The sequence below is a fragment of the Notamacropus eugenii genome, chromosome 1 (assembly GCF_028372415.1).
Source record: "Notamacropus eugenii isolate mMacEug1 chromosome 1, mMacEug1.pri_v2, whole genome shotgun sequence".
In the NCBI taxonomy this organism is placed as follows: domain Eukaryota; kingdom Metazoa; phylum Chordata; class Mammalia; order Diprotodontia; family Macropodidae; genus Notamacropus; species Notamacropus eugenii.
Window position 1 is genome coordinate 65534164 of NC_092872.1, and position 18000 is coordinate 65552163.

Genomic DNA, 18000 nt, shown 5'->3' on the forward strand with positions numbered 1-18000 from the left:
AGTGATTAAATAAAAGTTTTGAAAACTGAGAAAACACTGAAAAGATTTTATAGCACTGGAAGAAAAGGACAGTTATAAACTCAACTCATTAATTTGAAGTCTATGACAAATTTACTTTATGTACTTAATTCAAAAAACATTTATGAATGTTGAAATTCACCCAACTTTCAGATTTTTCTGTCTCAAACACCAAGTGATACATTAAATTCAAATATATATTAAGCATATTGTAATATTCTGCTCATATTACAAAGAGGCAAAGTTGAATTAAAAGCTTTCTCACTTCCAGGTTTTAATGATACCTCATAAAAGCACTCTAGCTTCAACTTAATTACAAAAATATCAACAGAACACAGGACAAATTTACTTTTACTTAACTGATGCACTTGTATCTTGTACAACCATTATCTTTCAATCTATAAATGCTTTCACTTTTCTAAGGAAAAAAAATCTACTGAACTTTTAACAGTGTGGTAATTACATTATTTTAAAAAAAAAAAAAGACTGTTTTTGATTAGATAAAAGAAAAAAAATGTTTATAGAGCCACACACAAACACCTTTTTACAAGCAGCTAAATATAGCACTTTCCCTTTTTTAAAAAAATTAGTCTTTATGCTCATTTTAAATTATTAAAGTACTACAAGCATCTAAAGAGTGCCACTTGATTTTTAAAAATTCTATAGATCTCACAATTAAAACTCAATAGCATGTTGTTAAAATGTGACCATAACTAAATTAGCTAACTTTAATACTACCTAATTTCCATAGTGGTTTAAAAGCATATTTTGGTAAGATTTTTAAGAATGGTATAATTATATGCCAAAAATACTATGTTTTTTCAATCAGCTAAATTAACCTTTTCAATTTATTCTCTGTAGATCTGATTATACAAGTAGACTTTCTACAGTTTTACTCATTTGAATTAGAAAGACACGGAAGTGGCACTTACCGGTATAGTACAATTTCATTTTGAAGGCTTGTGATTCTGAATAAGTGAAACAATAGTATACAAAATATAACTGCATAAATTAAGTTCTCAATTGGATGAGGTCATTTTAAAATTCAAGGTAAGAATTTATAAGGGTAGTTTAGCTTTAAAAGATCCTGAAAATTAAACTGCAGTACATTCAAAGTCTGAATCAAGGATAATTTTAGTGGTTCAGAATACTTTGAGATTGTACTAACCAGGATTAAATCACTTACATTAATAATAATGTCCTGTACAATTCAGCTCCCCTTTTTAAAAAGATAAAACTTTAGCAGTGTTAACTAAAGTTAAGACTGGCAATCAACTTTTAAAAAACAACTTTCATGTTAATAAAAATAAAGAGACTACACAACATTTTTTTGTAACTGTCCCGGGAAAGATGTGTTCATAGTGCACAGAAGAACCCACACAGCTTCTTCTTGGGGCCACAGTAATCCTGGGGTTAGTAATCCACTGTTACTTCCATGTTTCAAAAGGAGGCAATATCCTTTTGTTCCCTCTCAGTGAGGTAGAACAACTGACCTTCCAAACATGAAAACCCAGGAGTAGATACGGATCTAGAATGTTCTTCAGCTGAAATGTTGAATTACATTTTTATGCCCTCCTGTTGACTGAGCTGTGATAATGTTTTCTTAATACGTAAAGCTGTAAGCCTAGCTGCTCCATTGGCATACCAACATTCTCGCATAATTTTGGCCATCACTCGTAAGGCCTGCAAGAAGAGGAAACAAAATCAATATTTTTATAGGTGATCCAGACAATCTTAACATTTGTGTTTATGATACAAACTGTGATAAGAGGCATAAATATACAGTTTTATAAAGAAGGCAAGAACAGATACTATATGCGTTTTATAGAAGAGGAAATGTAGACACAGAGAACTAAAATGACTAGTCCAAAATCATGTACTTTATATCCCACAAAATTTTAAATGTTTCAGTTTTTTAAACTTTTAAAAATAGAACCAATATAACTGAATTCTAAAGGTGAGCTCAATTTTTTAATGCAATATTGCAAAACCTGCAGTTACGTTAATTTTGGAGATTTTGGTCTAAATTCTACTTTCAAAGAATTTTATAAGCTCCAGTCATCACTGTCCATTAACAAATTGCTAATGAACCTCTTCAAAGAAGTTCATGATCTACCTGACTGTGATAAAAGCACTCAGATAACTCACAGAACTACTCAAAAGTTCTATACTGAATGGGAAATACACTGGCATACCAGGCTCTATATCTTACACCGGATGTATCTGTGAGAAGAAGTAAATAGATAGTAGTAGGACAAATGCATGCTTACGCTGTCTTTATCTAAGCATCCTATTCAACATGTTCAAGTGTCTGTACTAGAGATCTGCAGTGGAATTAAGAGCTGAGATGCCAGGTGCTACTACTTCCTCCCACAATGCAGTCTTGGTAAAATGGCAAAGAGGGCAAAAATAAGTTAATGATTAAAATATTGGCCGTGGGGAGGTATAAGCAGGTGTGTCTTCAAGCAGTATGGTTTGTTTTGAATACTGTTCTGCACAAACTGGTGTCCAACCAAAATGTCAATGACCATTTATCTCCATGCATTTAAATTAGTTCATATAAAAGTAAGTCATTTTATTATAATGCTTGTCTTCAATGCAAAAAAAACTTTCCCTAAATATTACAAGTTAAAAATGATACAGTAATTGTATGTAACACTTACTTCACAACTCTGCCATCGATTTGGAATATTTGGCCGTAACTTCTGTTCACAAACAACTTTCCGCATTTCATCTACTGATGGATCAGAAGGTACGAGATCATAATAAGGCAGCTGGTAGTCTTCGTGAATTCCTGTTGTTTAAAAAATATGTACAACGTGAGAAGCGCACCCTATAAAGTAAGTACTATAAGCTGAAGTGAATTAGGGATAATTGCTCTGTTAGCTTTCACAATTTCTTCAGATCAGGAAAGCATGCTTTATCTTTTACTAAGTATCTGCACTCAAGGTATCTGTTTAGAGTAGCCTACATCAAGTAACTGAATTGGTATGGGAAACTTCTTCCATAAAGTAAACCCAAGCAAAAGGTTTTGGGTTTTTTGGATTTCTTTTTAGGGTTATAGAGAAGTACAGGGTTTGCACAGGGCCACACAACTAGGATATGTCAAAAGCTGGTCCTGAATCCAGCTTCTTCCAAGTCTAAAGCCAATCCTCTGATTGGCTGATGATGATGTCATGTGGCCTCACGTTCAAATTATCACATGAAGATACAATTAATGGCCTGTGACGTATCTGTATATAACATATACATACATGTAGCATAATTTATATGCTAATATAATGCATGTTGCCTATAAGTAGACACATGAAATAAACACAAATAGATAAAACTTCTTTATTAATATGCAACACATGCAGCCCCAACTTCAATGATAAACAAAAGAGGCAAAGATAATGTCTATTCAAAGACCTCAATAATCACTTGGTACATTGTGTGTATCTGATACACAGTGATGGATATGTGCTGCCAAATTAATACAGTATATATACATGCTGACATACCTATTTGTACATATACTTCTATATGCACCTCTGGGACTGTGACGTACATTAGATGCAGACACACTTCTTTAAGAGCCCATCTTACACTACACACCGCTATATAAAAACTGCCATGTAAGTACATATTGTCATACGTAGGTGCAATATTTATACACATTTATATCACACGCAAAAATAAATAGACCTCTTTATTAATTAGCATCCATCTTCTCTACCCAGAAGTTAAAGGTTTTTAATTCAGCTTCTGTTCTGTTTGTCTCAGCAATCTGCTGTTTCACAACATGGAGAAATCTTCTGTATGGATTCCCTTCCCTCTTGTTTATTTTTAGATATTACAGCCTGATTTCATGCTTTTTTAAAAGGGCATAATTCTTCCTCCCCACCCCTTTTCCCTTCATTCAATACATTAAAATTATCAAACAGAAGATACTTTATAAAAATATATACATTTGCGTTTTTTACACATACATCCACCCAGGTGGTGACTGGGAATCAACAGTCACAAAACACCTAAGTCACAATATATTTAATGAAGACTAACTATCAGCTTATGGGAGGTCACAGAACCCAGAAGACTGGAAGAATGATTTAGTTCTTGGAGCTGCCTCAGCTATTTCAATGGGATGTGAAAGGCTTATGAGTAGACTGAATCAATGTATATAATACGAGTGACTTGGGAGCAAGGAGGAGAGGTTATCAGCATAATCTCCTGTCTGGCATTGAGTTCTAGGATAGAGGTAACTGCTTCAATCTATGCTCTCTCCGGACCCTACTAGCAAATGCATGACTACTTCATTTCTAAAAAAAATTTCTTTGATGTGTTACTGTTTTAAAATGGGCATATGGCATACATATATCAATGCTGGGTTGTTAAACTATGAGTGAGAACAAAAAAAAACCACTGAGTATAATGACATGTTCTGTGTGTGTGCGCGCGCGTGTGCATGTATATATATATATATATATATATATATATATATATATATATCATAAAAGAAATGAGGAATAGAATAAGGGTGTTATAGGAATTGATGTTTAAGTGAGAAAATTTTTTTAGAATGAGCTAATTTGTTGGGACAAATACTTGATGAAATTCTTGCCAGTTCAAGGAATAATCCACATACACAAAAGTAAATTCTTAAGTGACAACTGTTCTATGGATAATTTCCATTACAATATGAATTTAATTTATCCATAATAATCCAGTGTCTTCCAAACATCAGAATAGGAAAAGGTAAATGGAGACACAGATGCATAAAGACAGGTATTTGGAAGCAGGTTATTTTCTCTTCCTTAATCAAAAATTCCTCCCTTTTCTTTCCACTTTTAATTGGAATTAAGTGATTACCCAGGTAAAATGGCTTAAGTACTAGATAAGCCTTTATTTTATGTATATTAATTATGCATGATATATTTTTTTAAAAACAGCTTATTTATGTAATCCTTTGCAGTTTTTATTAAATATATTTCTTACAACACCTTGACGGAATGAGATAACATTCACATAATTGTTTAAAACTGCAACTTACCACCAATTGAACATCTCCGAGCTATTTCCCAGAAAACCAATCCCATTGCATAGATGTCAGCGCGTTTGAATGATTCGAAGTGTTTCATATTTATGGAATCATCTAGAACTTCAGGGGCCATGTACCTATTAAAAAAATCAATCAATAAGCCATTAAGAGTCCTGTATATACCAAGAGCTGGGGATACAAAAAAGAAGCAAAAGACAGTTTTTGCCTCCCAGGAGCTGACAATCAAATGAGGGCAGAAAACATGAAAATAAATACATATAAATCAAGCCATATACAAAAAAGAACAATTAACAGAGGAGAGGCATTGGACTTAAGAGGGGATGAAGGAAGGCTTCCAGTAGAAAGTGAGATTTTATTTGGGACTTAAAAGAAGAAAGGGAAGTCTGTGATCATAGCAGAAAAGGGAAGAGTATTCGAAAGCACCTGAATGACTTTTTTTCCTTATTTAAAAACACTTCATAATCTTATATATAAAATAAAATTCTGAAGAATTGCTCCATCTCTACACTGAAAATTCCCTGTGAAAAACCATCAAATATTCTTAAAAGTAAATAAGCCAATTAAGGGTTACCTGCGTCAATATACAATGGTGGTTGTCCTGCATCCTCGAAGAGGACCAAAATGACATCACCATTGTAAAGTGAAATTTCAGTGTGTCCGACTGTGGCTGATCAGACCAATACAAGCTCGGAATGCTCTACCACAGGTTGGGCACAGATAATCCATGTGAATATTGGGGGGGATATCCCAAATTTGCACATCCTGAGTTTACTTTGTGCTGTCTCAATTTGGCTTTGCTCAAAGAGCACAGCACCTTTTCTTATGTGGGTATGCCATGCTGAGCAGTCCTGTGCCAGTGTTGCCCATGTTGCACAGTCAAATCCAAAGTTCTTGAAAGTGTTCTTGTATCGTTTCTTCTGGCCACCATGTGATCACCTGCCCCATGCAAGCTCTCCATAAAATAGTCTTTTTAGCAAGCACACATTTTGCATTCGAACAACATGGCCAGCCCATTGGAGTTGTGCTCTCTGAAGCATAGTTTGAATACTCTGAGGTTCAGCTCAAGCAAGGACTTTAGCGTCTGGTACCTTATCCTGCCAGGTGATCCTCAGAATCTTCCTAAGACAGTTCAAGTGGAAGTGATTCAGTTTCCTGGCATGGCACTGGTAGACTGTCCATGTTTCACAAGCATATAACAACAAGGTCAGCACAATGGCTCTGTAGACCTTCAGTTTGGTAGTCAGTCTAATACCTCTTCTCTCCCAAACCTTTCTTTGGGAGCCTCCCAAACACTGAGCTAGCTCTGGCAATGCGTGCATCAACCTCACTGTCAATGTGTACATCCCTGGAAAGTACGCTACCAAGGTAAGTGAACTTATCCACAGCATTCAAAATTTCTCCATTTGTGTAACTGATCATTCCACATATGGATGGTGTGGTGGTGGCTGATGGAGCACTTGTGTTTTTTTGGTGTTAATTATTAGGTCAAAATTAGCACAAGCAGCAGAGAATTAATCCACACTTTGTTGCATCTCAGCTTCAGAGGCTGCACTGAGTTCACAATCATCTGCAAACAGAAAATCATGCACCAACACTCCCTTCACTGTGGTCTTGGCTTGTAACCTTTCCAAATTGAAGAACTTACCCTCAGTACAGTAGTCTACCTTGATGCCATGTTCATTCTCATTGAAAGCATTTGTCAACATGGCTGAAAACATCATCCTAAAAAGCACGGGAGCAAGCACACAGCCCTGTTTCACTCCACTGGAGACTAGGAAGGCACAAGAGCTTTGTCCATTATCCAGAACCTGGGCAAACATGCCATCATGAAATTGACTCTCCAGGCAACCAAATTTGGACATAATTTTCCATAAGCCCTCACGACTTACAGCGTTAAAGGCCTTGGTCAGATCCACAAACGTTGTGTGCAGACCTCTGTTCTGCTGGCATTTCTCCTGGAGTTGTCAGGCAGCAAACATCATATCACCTGTTCCTTGGCCCTTTCTGAAACCACGCTGGCTCTCAGGTATATGCCCATCTTCCAGGTGAAGGATCAGCCTATTAAGTAGGACTCTAGCAAGAATTTTGCCAGCAATGACTAAGAGAGAGATCCCCCTGTGACTGTCGCAGGACAACCTATTCCCTTTACCTTTATAGAGATGGACAATGGAGGCATCCTTGAATGCCTGGGGTATAAACTCCTCTTGCCATATAACCTGGAAAATTTCAGTCAGCTTTTATATGAGCAATGCTCTCCCTACCTTGTAAATCTCAGCTGGAATAGAATCAGCACCAGGTGGTTTGCCACATAAAAAGAGCCTAATGGCCCTCAAAATCTCTTCTTCAGTTGGAAGCTCAGCTAAGGAGGGATTGACTTTAACCTGAGGTTAATGGTCAAGGGCCTCAGCATTGATTGATGATGGTCTGTTGAGAACACCATGGAAGTGTTCAGCCCATCTCTCTAGGATCATGTCCTTATCACTAATCAATGTGACTCCATCAGCACTGAGTAGTTGTGATGCACCATAGGTTTTTGGTCCATAAATAGCTTTCAGGGAATCATAAAAGTACTTTGGATTGCTACTATCAGCATAAAACTGAACTTCATCTGCCTTCTTTCTGAGCCAAGAATCTTGCATCTCTCTAAGCTTTGCTTGTACTTTGCTTTTGATGGAATTAAATGATGTCTTCTTGGAGGTGGATGAACTATCCTGCTGGTAAATCTTATGGAGTTCACATTTTTCATTTTAGCAGCTTCTGAATTTCCCCATCATTTTCCTCAAACCAGTCTTGGTGTTTGTGAGTGTTCTGACCCAGATGAGCAAATGCAGTGCTGTACACTAAATCTCTGAGAGCTGCCCACTCCTTTTCTGCTCCACTGTTGCCAACTCTATATTGGCTCAAACTCCCTCCAAGTCAGCAGCAAATTGTTTACAAACAGAGAAGAGCTCTAATTTGTTGACATTAATTCTTCTGATAGTCATTTTGCCTTGGGGGGTGGCATTTTTGATGAATGTGAATATTTAGCTTGGAAAGGATAAGTCTATGATCAGTCCAGCACTCTGTACCACACGTTGGTTTTGTAACTCTCACATCTTGTCTGTCTCTTCTCCTTACAATCACATAATCTATTAGATGCCAGTGTTTGCTGCGAGGGTGCATCTATGAAGTTTTATTGTGTTTAGGTAAACGGAAAATAGTATTGGTGATGAGAAGGTCATGTGATGCACAAGTCTTCAGCAGTAAATGACCATTGCTGTTGCTATTTCCAATTACATTCCTCCCTAGGACTCCCTGCCAAGTCTGGTAGTCTGAGCCTACTCTAACATTAAAGTCACCCAGAATTATAAGCTTGTCCTCTTTTGGCACACTGATGATAACAGTCTCTAGGTCTACATAAAATTTTTCTTTGACTTCATCAGGGTTCGTCATGGTGAGAGCATAGGCACTGATGATGGTGGCATGGTGTTTTCCTGCGAGTGGCAATCGCACTGTCATTCACTCCTTTTGGCAGGCATGCCAGCTTGCTGACTAGATCAGTTCTGACTGCAAAACACACCAACTTCACAGTGCTCCCCTTCACTGAGGCCACTCCAGAAAAATGTTTATCCAGCTCCAACTTCAGTAAGCTGGCCTTCATTTTCCAAACTTGTTTCACTCAGGGCTGCTATTTGGATGCGATACCTGTTGAGTTCTCTTGCAAGAAGAGCAGTTCTACTTTCAAGTCTACTGGATTTTGTGTTTTCTGTTAGTGTGAGCACGTTCCATGTGCTGACGGTGAGTGAAATAATCTTTGCAGATGTTTTCGTACATTTTTTTTGTGTTTCGACCACATGGTGGGATTCCCCACCTGCCATGGTAATCAGGTCAGGGTTGGGTAAGCAGGCAATGTTTAGGGCACCTTTTTGAGCCCCCCCCCCCCTTCCTCACACCAGGAGGTGAGTAGTGTGATCCTTAAAAGGATGCTCAGACACCCGGGGGCTGCCGAGTCCCACTGCTGCTTCCAGTGAGAAACAACCCTATGGCCTGGGCCACCTGTGTGCAGGGTTGTGACTACAGCTCCCAGTGTATCCGCACCTGCTGCTTCATCACTTGCCTGTCACTACAGGACTTTGAGGCATATAGTGAAATGGTATGGGTGATATCTTTTGATTCGTGCGTAAACTGGATGTAAATGAGGCAGAGTTGCATGACGATGTCAGCCTCACTCTCTCCTCCAGAGTCATCATAGTCCAGTGGCAGGACAGAGTCAGGACAGCTGGTGATGGCTCAGGATGCGGGGGATAACTGGCATTTTCAGTGTCTAGCAAAAGTCTAAGCGCTCCACATCGCCTGCTTCATCTGCCTTCATGGCTGTTCGAACAAATCATTCTCATCCACCCATTCCACCAGATGAAGTCTTCACATGCTTGTAGGAAGGTACTTGATTATTAAATAAAATGTCATGTTGTCTATTTTTATTATAAAGGCATTGTTCTCAGTGCCTAGCAGGAAAATTACAAATACACTGACTATGCTGAATTATCTACTCGTGGAAGAAAGATAAATACACGCTTGAAAATGATCAAACAAAAACATTCTCTTCATATCCTTTCCCATATTCAAACTTGATAAATGGTTGAATTGGTAACATCCTTAACTCAGTTGCTAACCCATGTAATCTTAACTGCTTCATCATAAATACTGTTAAAATTTTAGCTTTTATGTACTTTTAATATCGTCCTACCTCTGATACATACTGGCTATGAGAACATTTAAGCTCTTACTTAACCCAGGCAACTCTGTAAGTATATAAAGTTGCAGAACAGAATCATCTGTGTTAGCAGAGAAAATTTCTTCACAGAGAGTTTCTAACACTAATGAAATTATGGGTTCAGACAAAAAATATTTTTTTAATTATACCATTCTAATTTAATGTATTATATCTATCAGTGATAGAACAATTCATATATTACACAACATTGTTCTCTTGATACAGGGAGATTTCCTTGTTGCAGCTTGCTAACTCTGCAAAGATCTGGGTGGAAAGTAGAAGGGACAAAGACTGAGAGTAGGAGATTCGAGGTTCAAACCCTTTTCTCAGTTTATTAGTGATATATTTTCTATGTTTGTCACTAAAAATGATCCTCCTTCCTAGAATTCTTTTCTCACAGCTTCTATAAAAATGAACATTCCTGGTTCTCACTGAACCTCCCTAACTCTTTCTTCTGTCTAGTTCAGAGGTTCCCAAATTTATCTGGCCTACCACCTCCTTTCCAAAAAAAAAAAAAAAAATTACTCCACACCTCCCTGAAAATCTACTTTCTTTAATCTTTTAAGAGTTTCTTTGAAATCTGCATCATTTAAAAAAATATATAAAATGTATATATTTTTAAAATGACACATCTTAAATTTAATCATTTATTGTAAATTTGGGTTTTCGTCTACTCAAATGCTGCAACATGGGAGACACTGGCACAGGACCGCTCAGCATAGTGTGCCCACATCAGAAAGGGTGCTGTGCTCTATAAGCAAAGCACAGCACAAAGGAAATGCAGGATGCGCAAATCTGGAGTATCCACCCCACATGTCCACACATTCTATCTGTGCTCAATCTGCGGCAGAGCACTCTGAGCTCATGTTTGGTGATCAGCCACAGTCAAACACACTGAAACTTGAATTAATCATGGTGATGTCATTTTGGCCTCTTCAAGAACGAAGGACAACCAACTGAAATTTTGATAATGCAATACTGCATCACGTAACCGTATAGCACTGTATTGTAAACAAGTCATTACACACACATATTCCTGCTGATGCATGCTGGACTTCCTGACAACGTGCAACTTGCCTGCTAACATACGCTTGTTAAAACCTGTTGGCAGACTTGACCACTGAAGAGTTCTAACTTGCATTTTGTGTGTTGATTTGGAAAATATAATCACTATGATTTTAACTCTGTTACACAACAGAAGAAACATAAAAATGGTTTTTCAAAATTTTTCTTGTCTTCTTATACTCCACCACCCCCTTATTTTATTCAAAGTCTCCCAATTGCACCTGAGGCTACTACTGTCGCCCATTGTTCCTGCACCCTTTAGGAGGCAGCATTTGCCCACTTTGGGAACCTATGACTAGTTCATTGGTCCTTTTTAAAAATAATTTTACTGATGTTTAAAAAAAAAAAAAACCCACCAACTCCACAGGAAAAGAACCCTCTTATTCTCTCCTGATGATCTTATCCACTATCACGGCTTCAACAATTATTCCTATAGAAACTAAATCACTCTCATCAAACCCACAAATCTAGGAGATAGAGCAATCAAAATGAATGCCAGAATTAGGATCAGAAAAAGATTCTGGCAAGCTAGAATACAGGACAAAACTAATAAGATGATACTTAACTGTTATTATCATAGAAATTATGAAATAATTTTATTCCAAAATTACACTTAAAAAAAAGCTTTACACATATAAGCTGCAATAGGTATGATTAGTAGTTTGGGGACATGACTGGAAAATATAGCAACCACAGAAACACTAGTGCAATTAGAATGAAGGAGGATCCCTTGATTCCACCACATGTTGAATGCTGCATCCAGTTCTCGGTGCCTCACTTTGAAAAAGGGTAGTGATAAGCTGGAGAGCACCGAGAAGAGGATAACTAGGATAGGCAATACCTTGAGACATAGCAGTATAAAAAGAAGGAGCCTCAGAGATGCTGAGTTTGTAGCTGAAAAGACTGGAGGGGAGGAAGAACACATGATATCTGAAGGCCTATCAGATGGAGGAGGGATTAGACTTACTTTGGTGGGCCCCAAAGGACAGAACCAGGGAATCAGTCATAGTCTCCCAGAAAAGTCAGGCTTGGAATCTGGAGTCAACTTAGATCTTTCCTATCCCTTACTCCCTCATTTAATAAGGTGACAGATCCCATATTTTCTACCTTCAAAATATCTCTCCCTTTGTCTCCATTCTGTTCCAAGGCTCCCATTATCTCTTGTCTAAGACTACAGACACAGACTGACTTCCCGCTTAGAGCCATTTCTTTCTTGTTTAGACTCTACTTGCACAAAACAAAACTGGGTCTCCCTATTTCCCCTAGACTGGAGGTACAAGAGCCACTTACAAGCCCAGGCCCACTCCATTTGGTACAGGACTCTGGACTATCCAATCTTCACATTGGGCTACCCTGTTCCTTTTTAGGCAACCTGGTGGCTCCCTGCTTTCTGGTGCCTCACCATCACAATGCTAAACTTCGAGTAAATGCTGATTGATTTAGCCATATTAATCTTTTATTGCATAACTAATCACATTACTCCTTTACTCAAAAATTTTCAAGTTTCCCTCCACTTACTGAAAAACAAAAGGCCTGACTTATCCGATTAGCGTTCAAGGTCCTCCACAAATTCAACCCCAGTGTAGCTTTCCACAGGAATAAAAGTGAACCCTAAAGATTTGCTCAAGATCTTATAGTTAGTTAGACAGTAGCAGGTCCAGGACTGGAACACAGGTTTCCTGACCTGACATTCATTGAGTTTACCAGAACATAGGGCTGCTGCCTCCCTTAAAAAAAAATAAAATCCTCTAAAATGGTTGTAAATGTAACTTCTATTTTTGCAATAAATTTGTGTCTCCTGAAAAAATATACATAACTGTACTGTATCAAAAACATGGCCTCACTAAAACTAATGCTATTTATAAATGAAATGTTTAATGATCATTTTGTTAGCATTCTTAGAATTTCAGAAGGATTTATAGGGGGTACTCTGAATAACCTGGAAAAATCTGAGCTAAAGGCTGTTCTCTACAAAAACTTTCCTGTCATTTAAAAATTATCCCAGTGATCATACTTTTTCAAAATCAGAAATTGGAACATCTTAATCTCTGAATGCCTTTTTACAAGGCATGGGCTACTGGTTTTTGTTTCTTTTGTATAAATGCATACTGAGATATTTATGCATGTGAATATATACATATATATAATGTATATATGTGTGCATATATGTGTATGTGTGTTTGTGTGTGTTATTCTTGTCTACATATTTATGTGTCTTTTCTCCTCTAATGGATGGTAAGGTTATAAAAAGCAAAGCTCATTTCTTGGAATAACTCAGTGTCTCTCACAATGCTTTGCATATTAGTAGGAACTCAAATACCTGTTGCATAAATATTCCATGCTGTAGAACACATAAAATGTGTCTGGATATTCTTTCCCTGTGCATCAGAGATTACAATCATATTTGTGCCTCTTCGTAACTATGTTAACATCCCCTATGATTTCCTTTTTTCCAATCATTCTTCAAAAAGAGTGCCAAGTATCACTCAAAATTTGCATACTGCATCTTTTTTCAGAAATTACCCTAACAATCATTTCTTTCACACATAAAATGAGATAAAACTACTTCTCCAAGATTTTTTAGACCTTATGCATAAGACTTTTTTTAACAAATATTTTTAAACAGAACTTAAACCCTTTTAATAGTTTAAAGTGACTCAAGAAAAAAATGTCTGAGTATTCTTCCATAACGACTAACGATACGTGCAGAAATACGACTTTTACAGAGAAGTGAAAGAATTCATCATCAAAGACTTTGGGACAACACGTTTAAAAAACCAGGTTGGGGAAGAGTTCTAAAATGAAAAGAGGACAGAATGTGGAGTAAAAGGACCGAGATTTTTAATTGATAGTTCTAGTTCTACTACTTGCTATCCACACCTCATGTTGTTTCTCATGTACAAACTAAAAGGAGCTAAGTTATAAGGCCTCTAAGCTTCCCTCCTTTAGCCCTAAGATCCTATGATTTCAGATATGGTTATAAAGCCAATATGAATGTCCTTAAACATTAGCTGAGGATATGTATATTTCATCTAAGAAGGACATCTTAATTAACAGTTGAAGAAAAAAAATCTAACCAGTAATCTATACATAATATATTGTGCATTTCACATATAAAGTATATTTATGTAAATATAAAAGTCTGGGGACCTAGACTTTTATTTATTTTTAACTAAATAGTAATTTGTTTTTAAGCTCTAAAAGTTGGTATGTAGGTTGTGACACTGATCACCAAATTCCAGTCTCATATAACCTTACTCTCAAAGCCATGCTGGCTCCTTGCAATCATCACTTTGTTTTCTAGACTTTCAGTGACCACCTCTTTAATTATTCATTCTAGAATTTCCCCAGCATTCAAAATTGAACTCACCAACCAAAGAGTTTCCCCTTCTTGGGAACCCTGAGGTCCATTTGAGGTTTTTGTGGTGTCCCAGGAATTCCAGGTCCCAACAAAGTCCAGATACTACATAACTTTAGAAAGAAGCAGGTCACTCTTCTATCCAAAGATAAAGGGCTACTCAAGTCTAAAGTTGCAAGCTGAAAAAAGTTTCTTGATTATATGTGTGTGATACAGAAAGTAGCCACTTTTACTAATCTGCACCTTTTCTTTAGGTGTGCTGGTCTCAGGGTTTTCCACTTAGTATGGAAAGAACATAAGTTCCTCTAACTACTGGGGGTGTGTATGAAATCAATAAAATAACTTTGAGATCAAGAATAATAAAGTACAAAACAGGAAGGGGGGAATAAAAAGTGATTTTAAGTGTGTTAAGTCATTTTTAATAATGTTTACCTTTTTGTTCCCACTCTGTGGTTTGGAGCTATGTCAATTGTGTCTGTAGCTGAATCATGTCTTACTGCGAGTCCCAAGTCTGCAATGCAGCATGTTCCATTCTTCTTGACTAAAATATTCTTTGATTTCAGATCTCTGTGGGCAATTGCTGGTTTGCCTAAAGGAACAAAAGATAACATGAGTGGATAAAAGATAAAACGTCAGTAGCCACAAGTTGTCAGCCATTTTTTAGGACAAAAATAAAATATAAAATTAAATGCCTACTATGAAAATGTAGGCAGAAACACATTTCAGAGACTAATATGCTCTCTAGTAATCCTTTCCAGCTTGAAGAATTCTGTTATTCTATCAACTCAAGGACTGAAAAATATTCACCCTGGAGATTTGTCAAAGAAATTCTGATCCCCGTTTGCTCTTTTCCCCCTATCAACTACCAAGCTACTTCTCTATGCTGCCAAAGTTGATAAACAGAATAGTTTAATACTATCCTGGACAGTAAAAAAATATCTAATTTTTAAAGATTACATGAAGAGTGATTTTTATAATTCACTATCTGGAAATATCCAAAAGTACTAACCTTAGCCTATCATCATGGATAATTGTGCAACTGTCTATATTAAGCATTAATATTTAAAAATAAGTTTTCCCCCAAATCTGAAATCCTCTTTGTTATTAGAGCTTTCCCTACTCCTGCTCAGGAAATTACTTTGTGCATAATTTGCATTGCTTTAATGTATCCATATTCTCTCTCTCCAATAGAAGGTAACCTCATTGAAATCAGGGCCTGGTACACAGTGAGTATTTAATAAATGCTAACTGGATCCCCAAATATCCACTGTATTAGTGATCCCTCTCGGCTTTAGGCCATCTACAAATCTGATTAGATTATAGGATGATAGCTCTAGAACTGGAAATGACTACAGAGATCAGCTAGTAAAACCCCCTTATTTTACAAATGAGGAAACTCATGGCCAAAGAAGAAAAATGCCTTGCCCCAAATCGTGTAAGAGGCAGAGCCAGAATTGAAACTAAGTCCTTTGACTCTAAATCTAGCACTTTTCTCATTATGCCATGGCTCTTATACTTTAATTTGTACCTCTTTAGTACCTCCTACTTGACATCAATTAGCCCTTTGAATCACAATCTTTGCATACAGGTATTCAATATTTCAAAGCTACCTAACTATACCATTGTGTAAACCACATTTTTCTGGGTAGAGGCAGCAACCCAGCTGAACTCTCCCTACACTCCCCTCCAAACAACTTTAAAATAATACAAAAAATCACATTCTGGAGCGGCAGAGCCAACAAAAGACTGAGATGAGATGTTATGCTGGCCCAAGAAATCTTAGGAAGTCAACAGGAGAGATCCGGGACAACAGAGTAAAAGCTGGCCCAAAGCACGTCAGCAACACCAACAATGGATCTTGGAGGGGCTGACGATGGTAGCAAAGCAGCAACTTCGGGAGCTCTCAGACTAGGGACAGGAAGGAAACTGGAGAACTAGGCAAAGAGATTATGGGGACCCAGCGCTGACCATGGGCACTGGATCAGGTGTCATTTGGTAACTCCCCCACCCACACGTGATTCTGGATTATACAGTTCTAGGGCAGTGAAGAACACCATCATTTGTTGCTACAGGGGAGCAGGGACCTTTCCTGGGTAAAGACCAGGGTGCAGAGCAGTGACCATGCTTCTGTCAAGATACCACCACTGTGGAAGCACTGAAAACTTGCAGACCCCCAGAACTAGTTCTGAAAACAGTAGTGCAAAAGAGCTTTAAATCTGAGACAGTGCCTCTCCACTTTCAGGTGAGCAGAGTCCAACTTTAAAAATAAAGTTCAAAGGAAAAAAGAGGCTGGAAAAATGAGCAAAGAACTTGAATATAAAAAGTTACTATGATGGCAGGGAAGACCAAGACACAAACGTAGAAGACGACTAAATGAAGGAGCCTCAAGCAAAACCTCAAAGAAAAATGCAAACTGGACACAAGCCCAACAAGAATCCTTAGAAAAAGTTAAGGAGATAAGAGTGGTAGCGGAAAAAACTAGGAAAAGACATGAGTGATGCAAGAAAATTATGAAAAGAGAATTAAAAGCTTGGGTAAGAAAAAAAGGCACAAAAATATACTCAAGTATCATTAAAAAAATTGGCCAAATGGAAAAAGTGACACAAAGCTCACTGAAGGAAATAATTCTTTAAAAATTAGAATTGGGCAAGTGGAAGCTAATGATGTTATGAGACATCAAAGAAAAAAATTAAAATAAAAAGAATGAAAAAACAGAAAAAATGTGAACAATCTCATCTGAAAAATAGATCTAGGAGAGAGAATTTAAGAATTATTGGACCACCTAAAAACCATGATCAAAAAAAGAATCTAGACACCATATTTTAAGAAATTATGTAGGAAAACTGCTCTGATCCAGAAGGCAAAATAGAAATGGAAAGAACTGTTTCCTGAAAGAGATCCCAAAATGAAAACTCCCAGAAATATAGCCAAATTCTAGAGCTCCCAGATCAAGGAGAAAATATTGTGACTAGCTAGAAAAAAAACCATTCAACTAGTGTGGATCCCACAAGATTTAGCAGTTTCATGGTAAAGAAGCCTTGGAATATATTCAGAAGAGAAAAGAGATAGAATTGCAACCAAGAATAACCTACCCAGAAAAACTGAGCATAATCTTTCAAGGAGGGGGAAAAAATCAACATTTAATGAAAGATTTCAAAGTATTCCTCATGAAAATACTCGAACTGAATAAAAAAACCTGACAATCAAATACAAGACTTAACATAAGCATAAAGAGGTAAATGTCAAAGAGAAATCAAAAGAGACTTCATAAGATTAAAACTATCTGCATTTCTATATGGAAAAATACACATAATTCATAAGAACTTTATCCTTGTTAGGGAAACTAGGAGGAATCTACACAGAAAGGGAACAGGTATATGTTGATTATATGGTGGTGACTGAAATAAATGAAGGGGTTAGAAAGAGGAATGCACTGGGACAAAGGAAAAGAATAATGAAGAAAATTATCTCATATTAAAGAGGCATGGCAAGGAAGAGCTTTTGAGGAGAAAATATCAGAGGGGATGGTGGGCAATGCTTGAACCTGACCTCTCACTGGAATTGGTTCAAAGAGGGAAGAACACACACACACACACACACACACACACACACACACACACACACACACACACACTCACACACTCACACACTCACTCTGTCTGTCTGTCTGTCTGTCTCTCTCTCAGTTTGGGGTACAGAAGTTTATCTTACCAATAAAGAAATATGAGGGGAAGGGGATAAGAGATATGGGGGAATGATAAAAGG

The 18000-nt window shown here is 37.2% G+C and overlaps 1 protein-coding gene across 1 annotated transcript in view; it reads right to left on the minus strand.

Moving 5' to 3' along the window:
- Nucleotides 1–206: 206 nt before the first annotated feature.
- The window catches only part of TGFBR1 (transforming growth factor beta receptor 1), a 67138-nt gene continuing 49344 nt past the window's right edge, over nt 207–18000 (minus strand). Inside the window, exons 6-9 of the mRNA XM_072604737.1 lie at nt 14668–14824; nt 5051–5175; nt 2682–2812; nt 207–1701 (exon numbers count right to left, since the gene is read on the minus strand). Of these exons, the coding sequence (XP_072460838.1) occupies nt 1576–1701; nt 2682–2812; nt 5051–5175; nt 14668–14824 (539 nt within the window). The 3' untranslated portion in view covers nt 207–1575. The remainder of the gene's footprint in view (nt 1702–2681; nt 2813–5050; nt 5176–14667; nt 14825–18000) is intronic.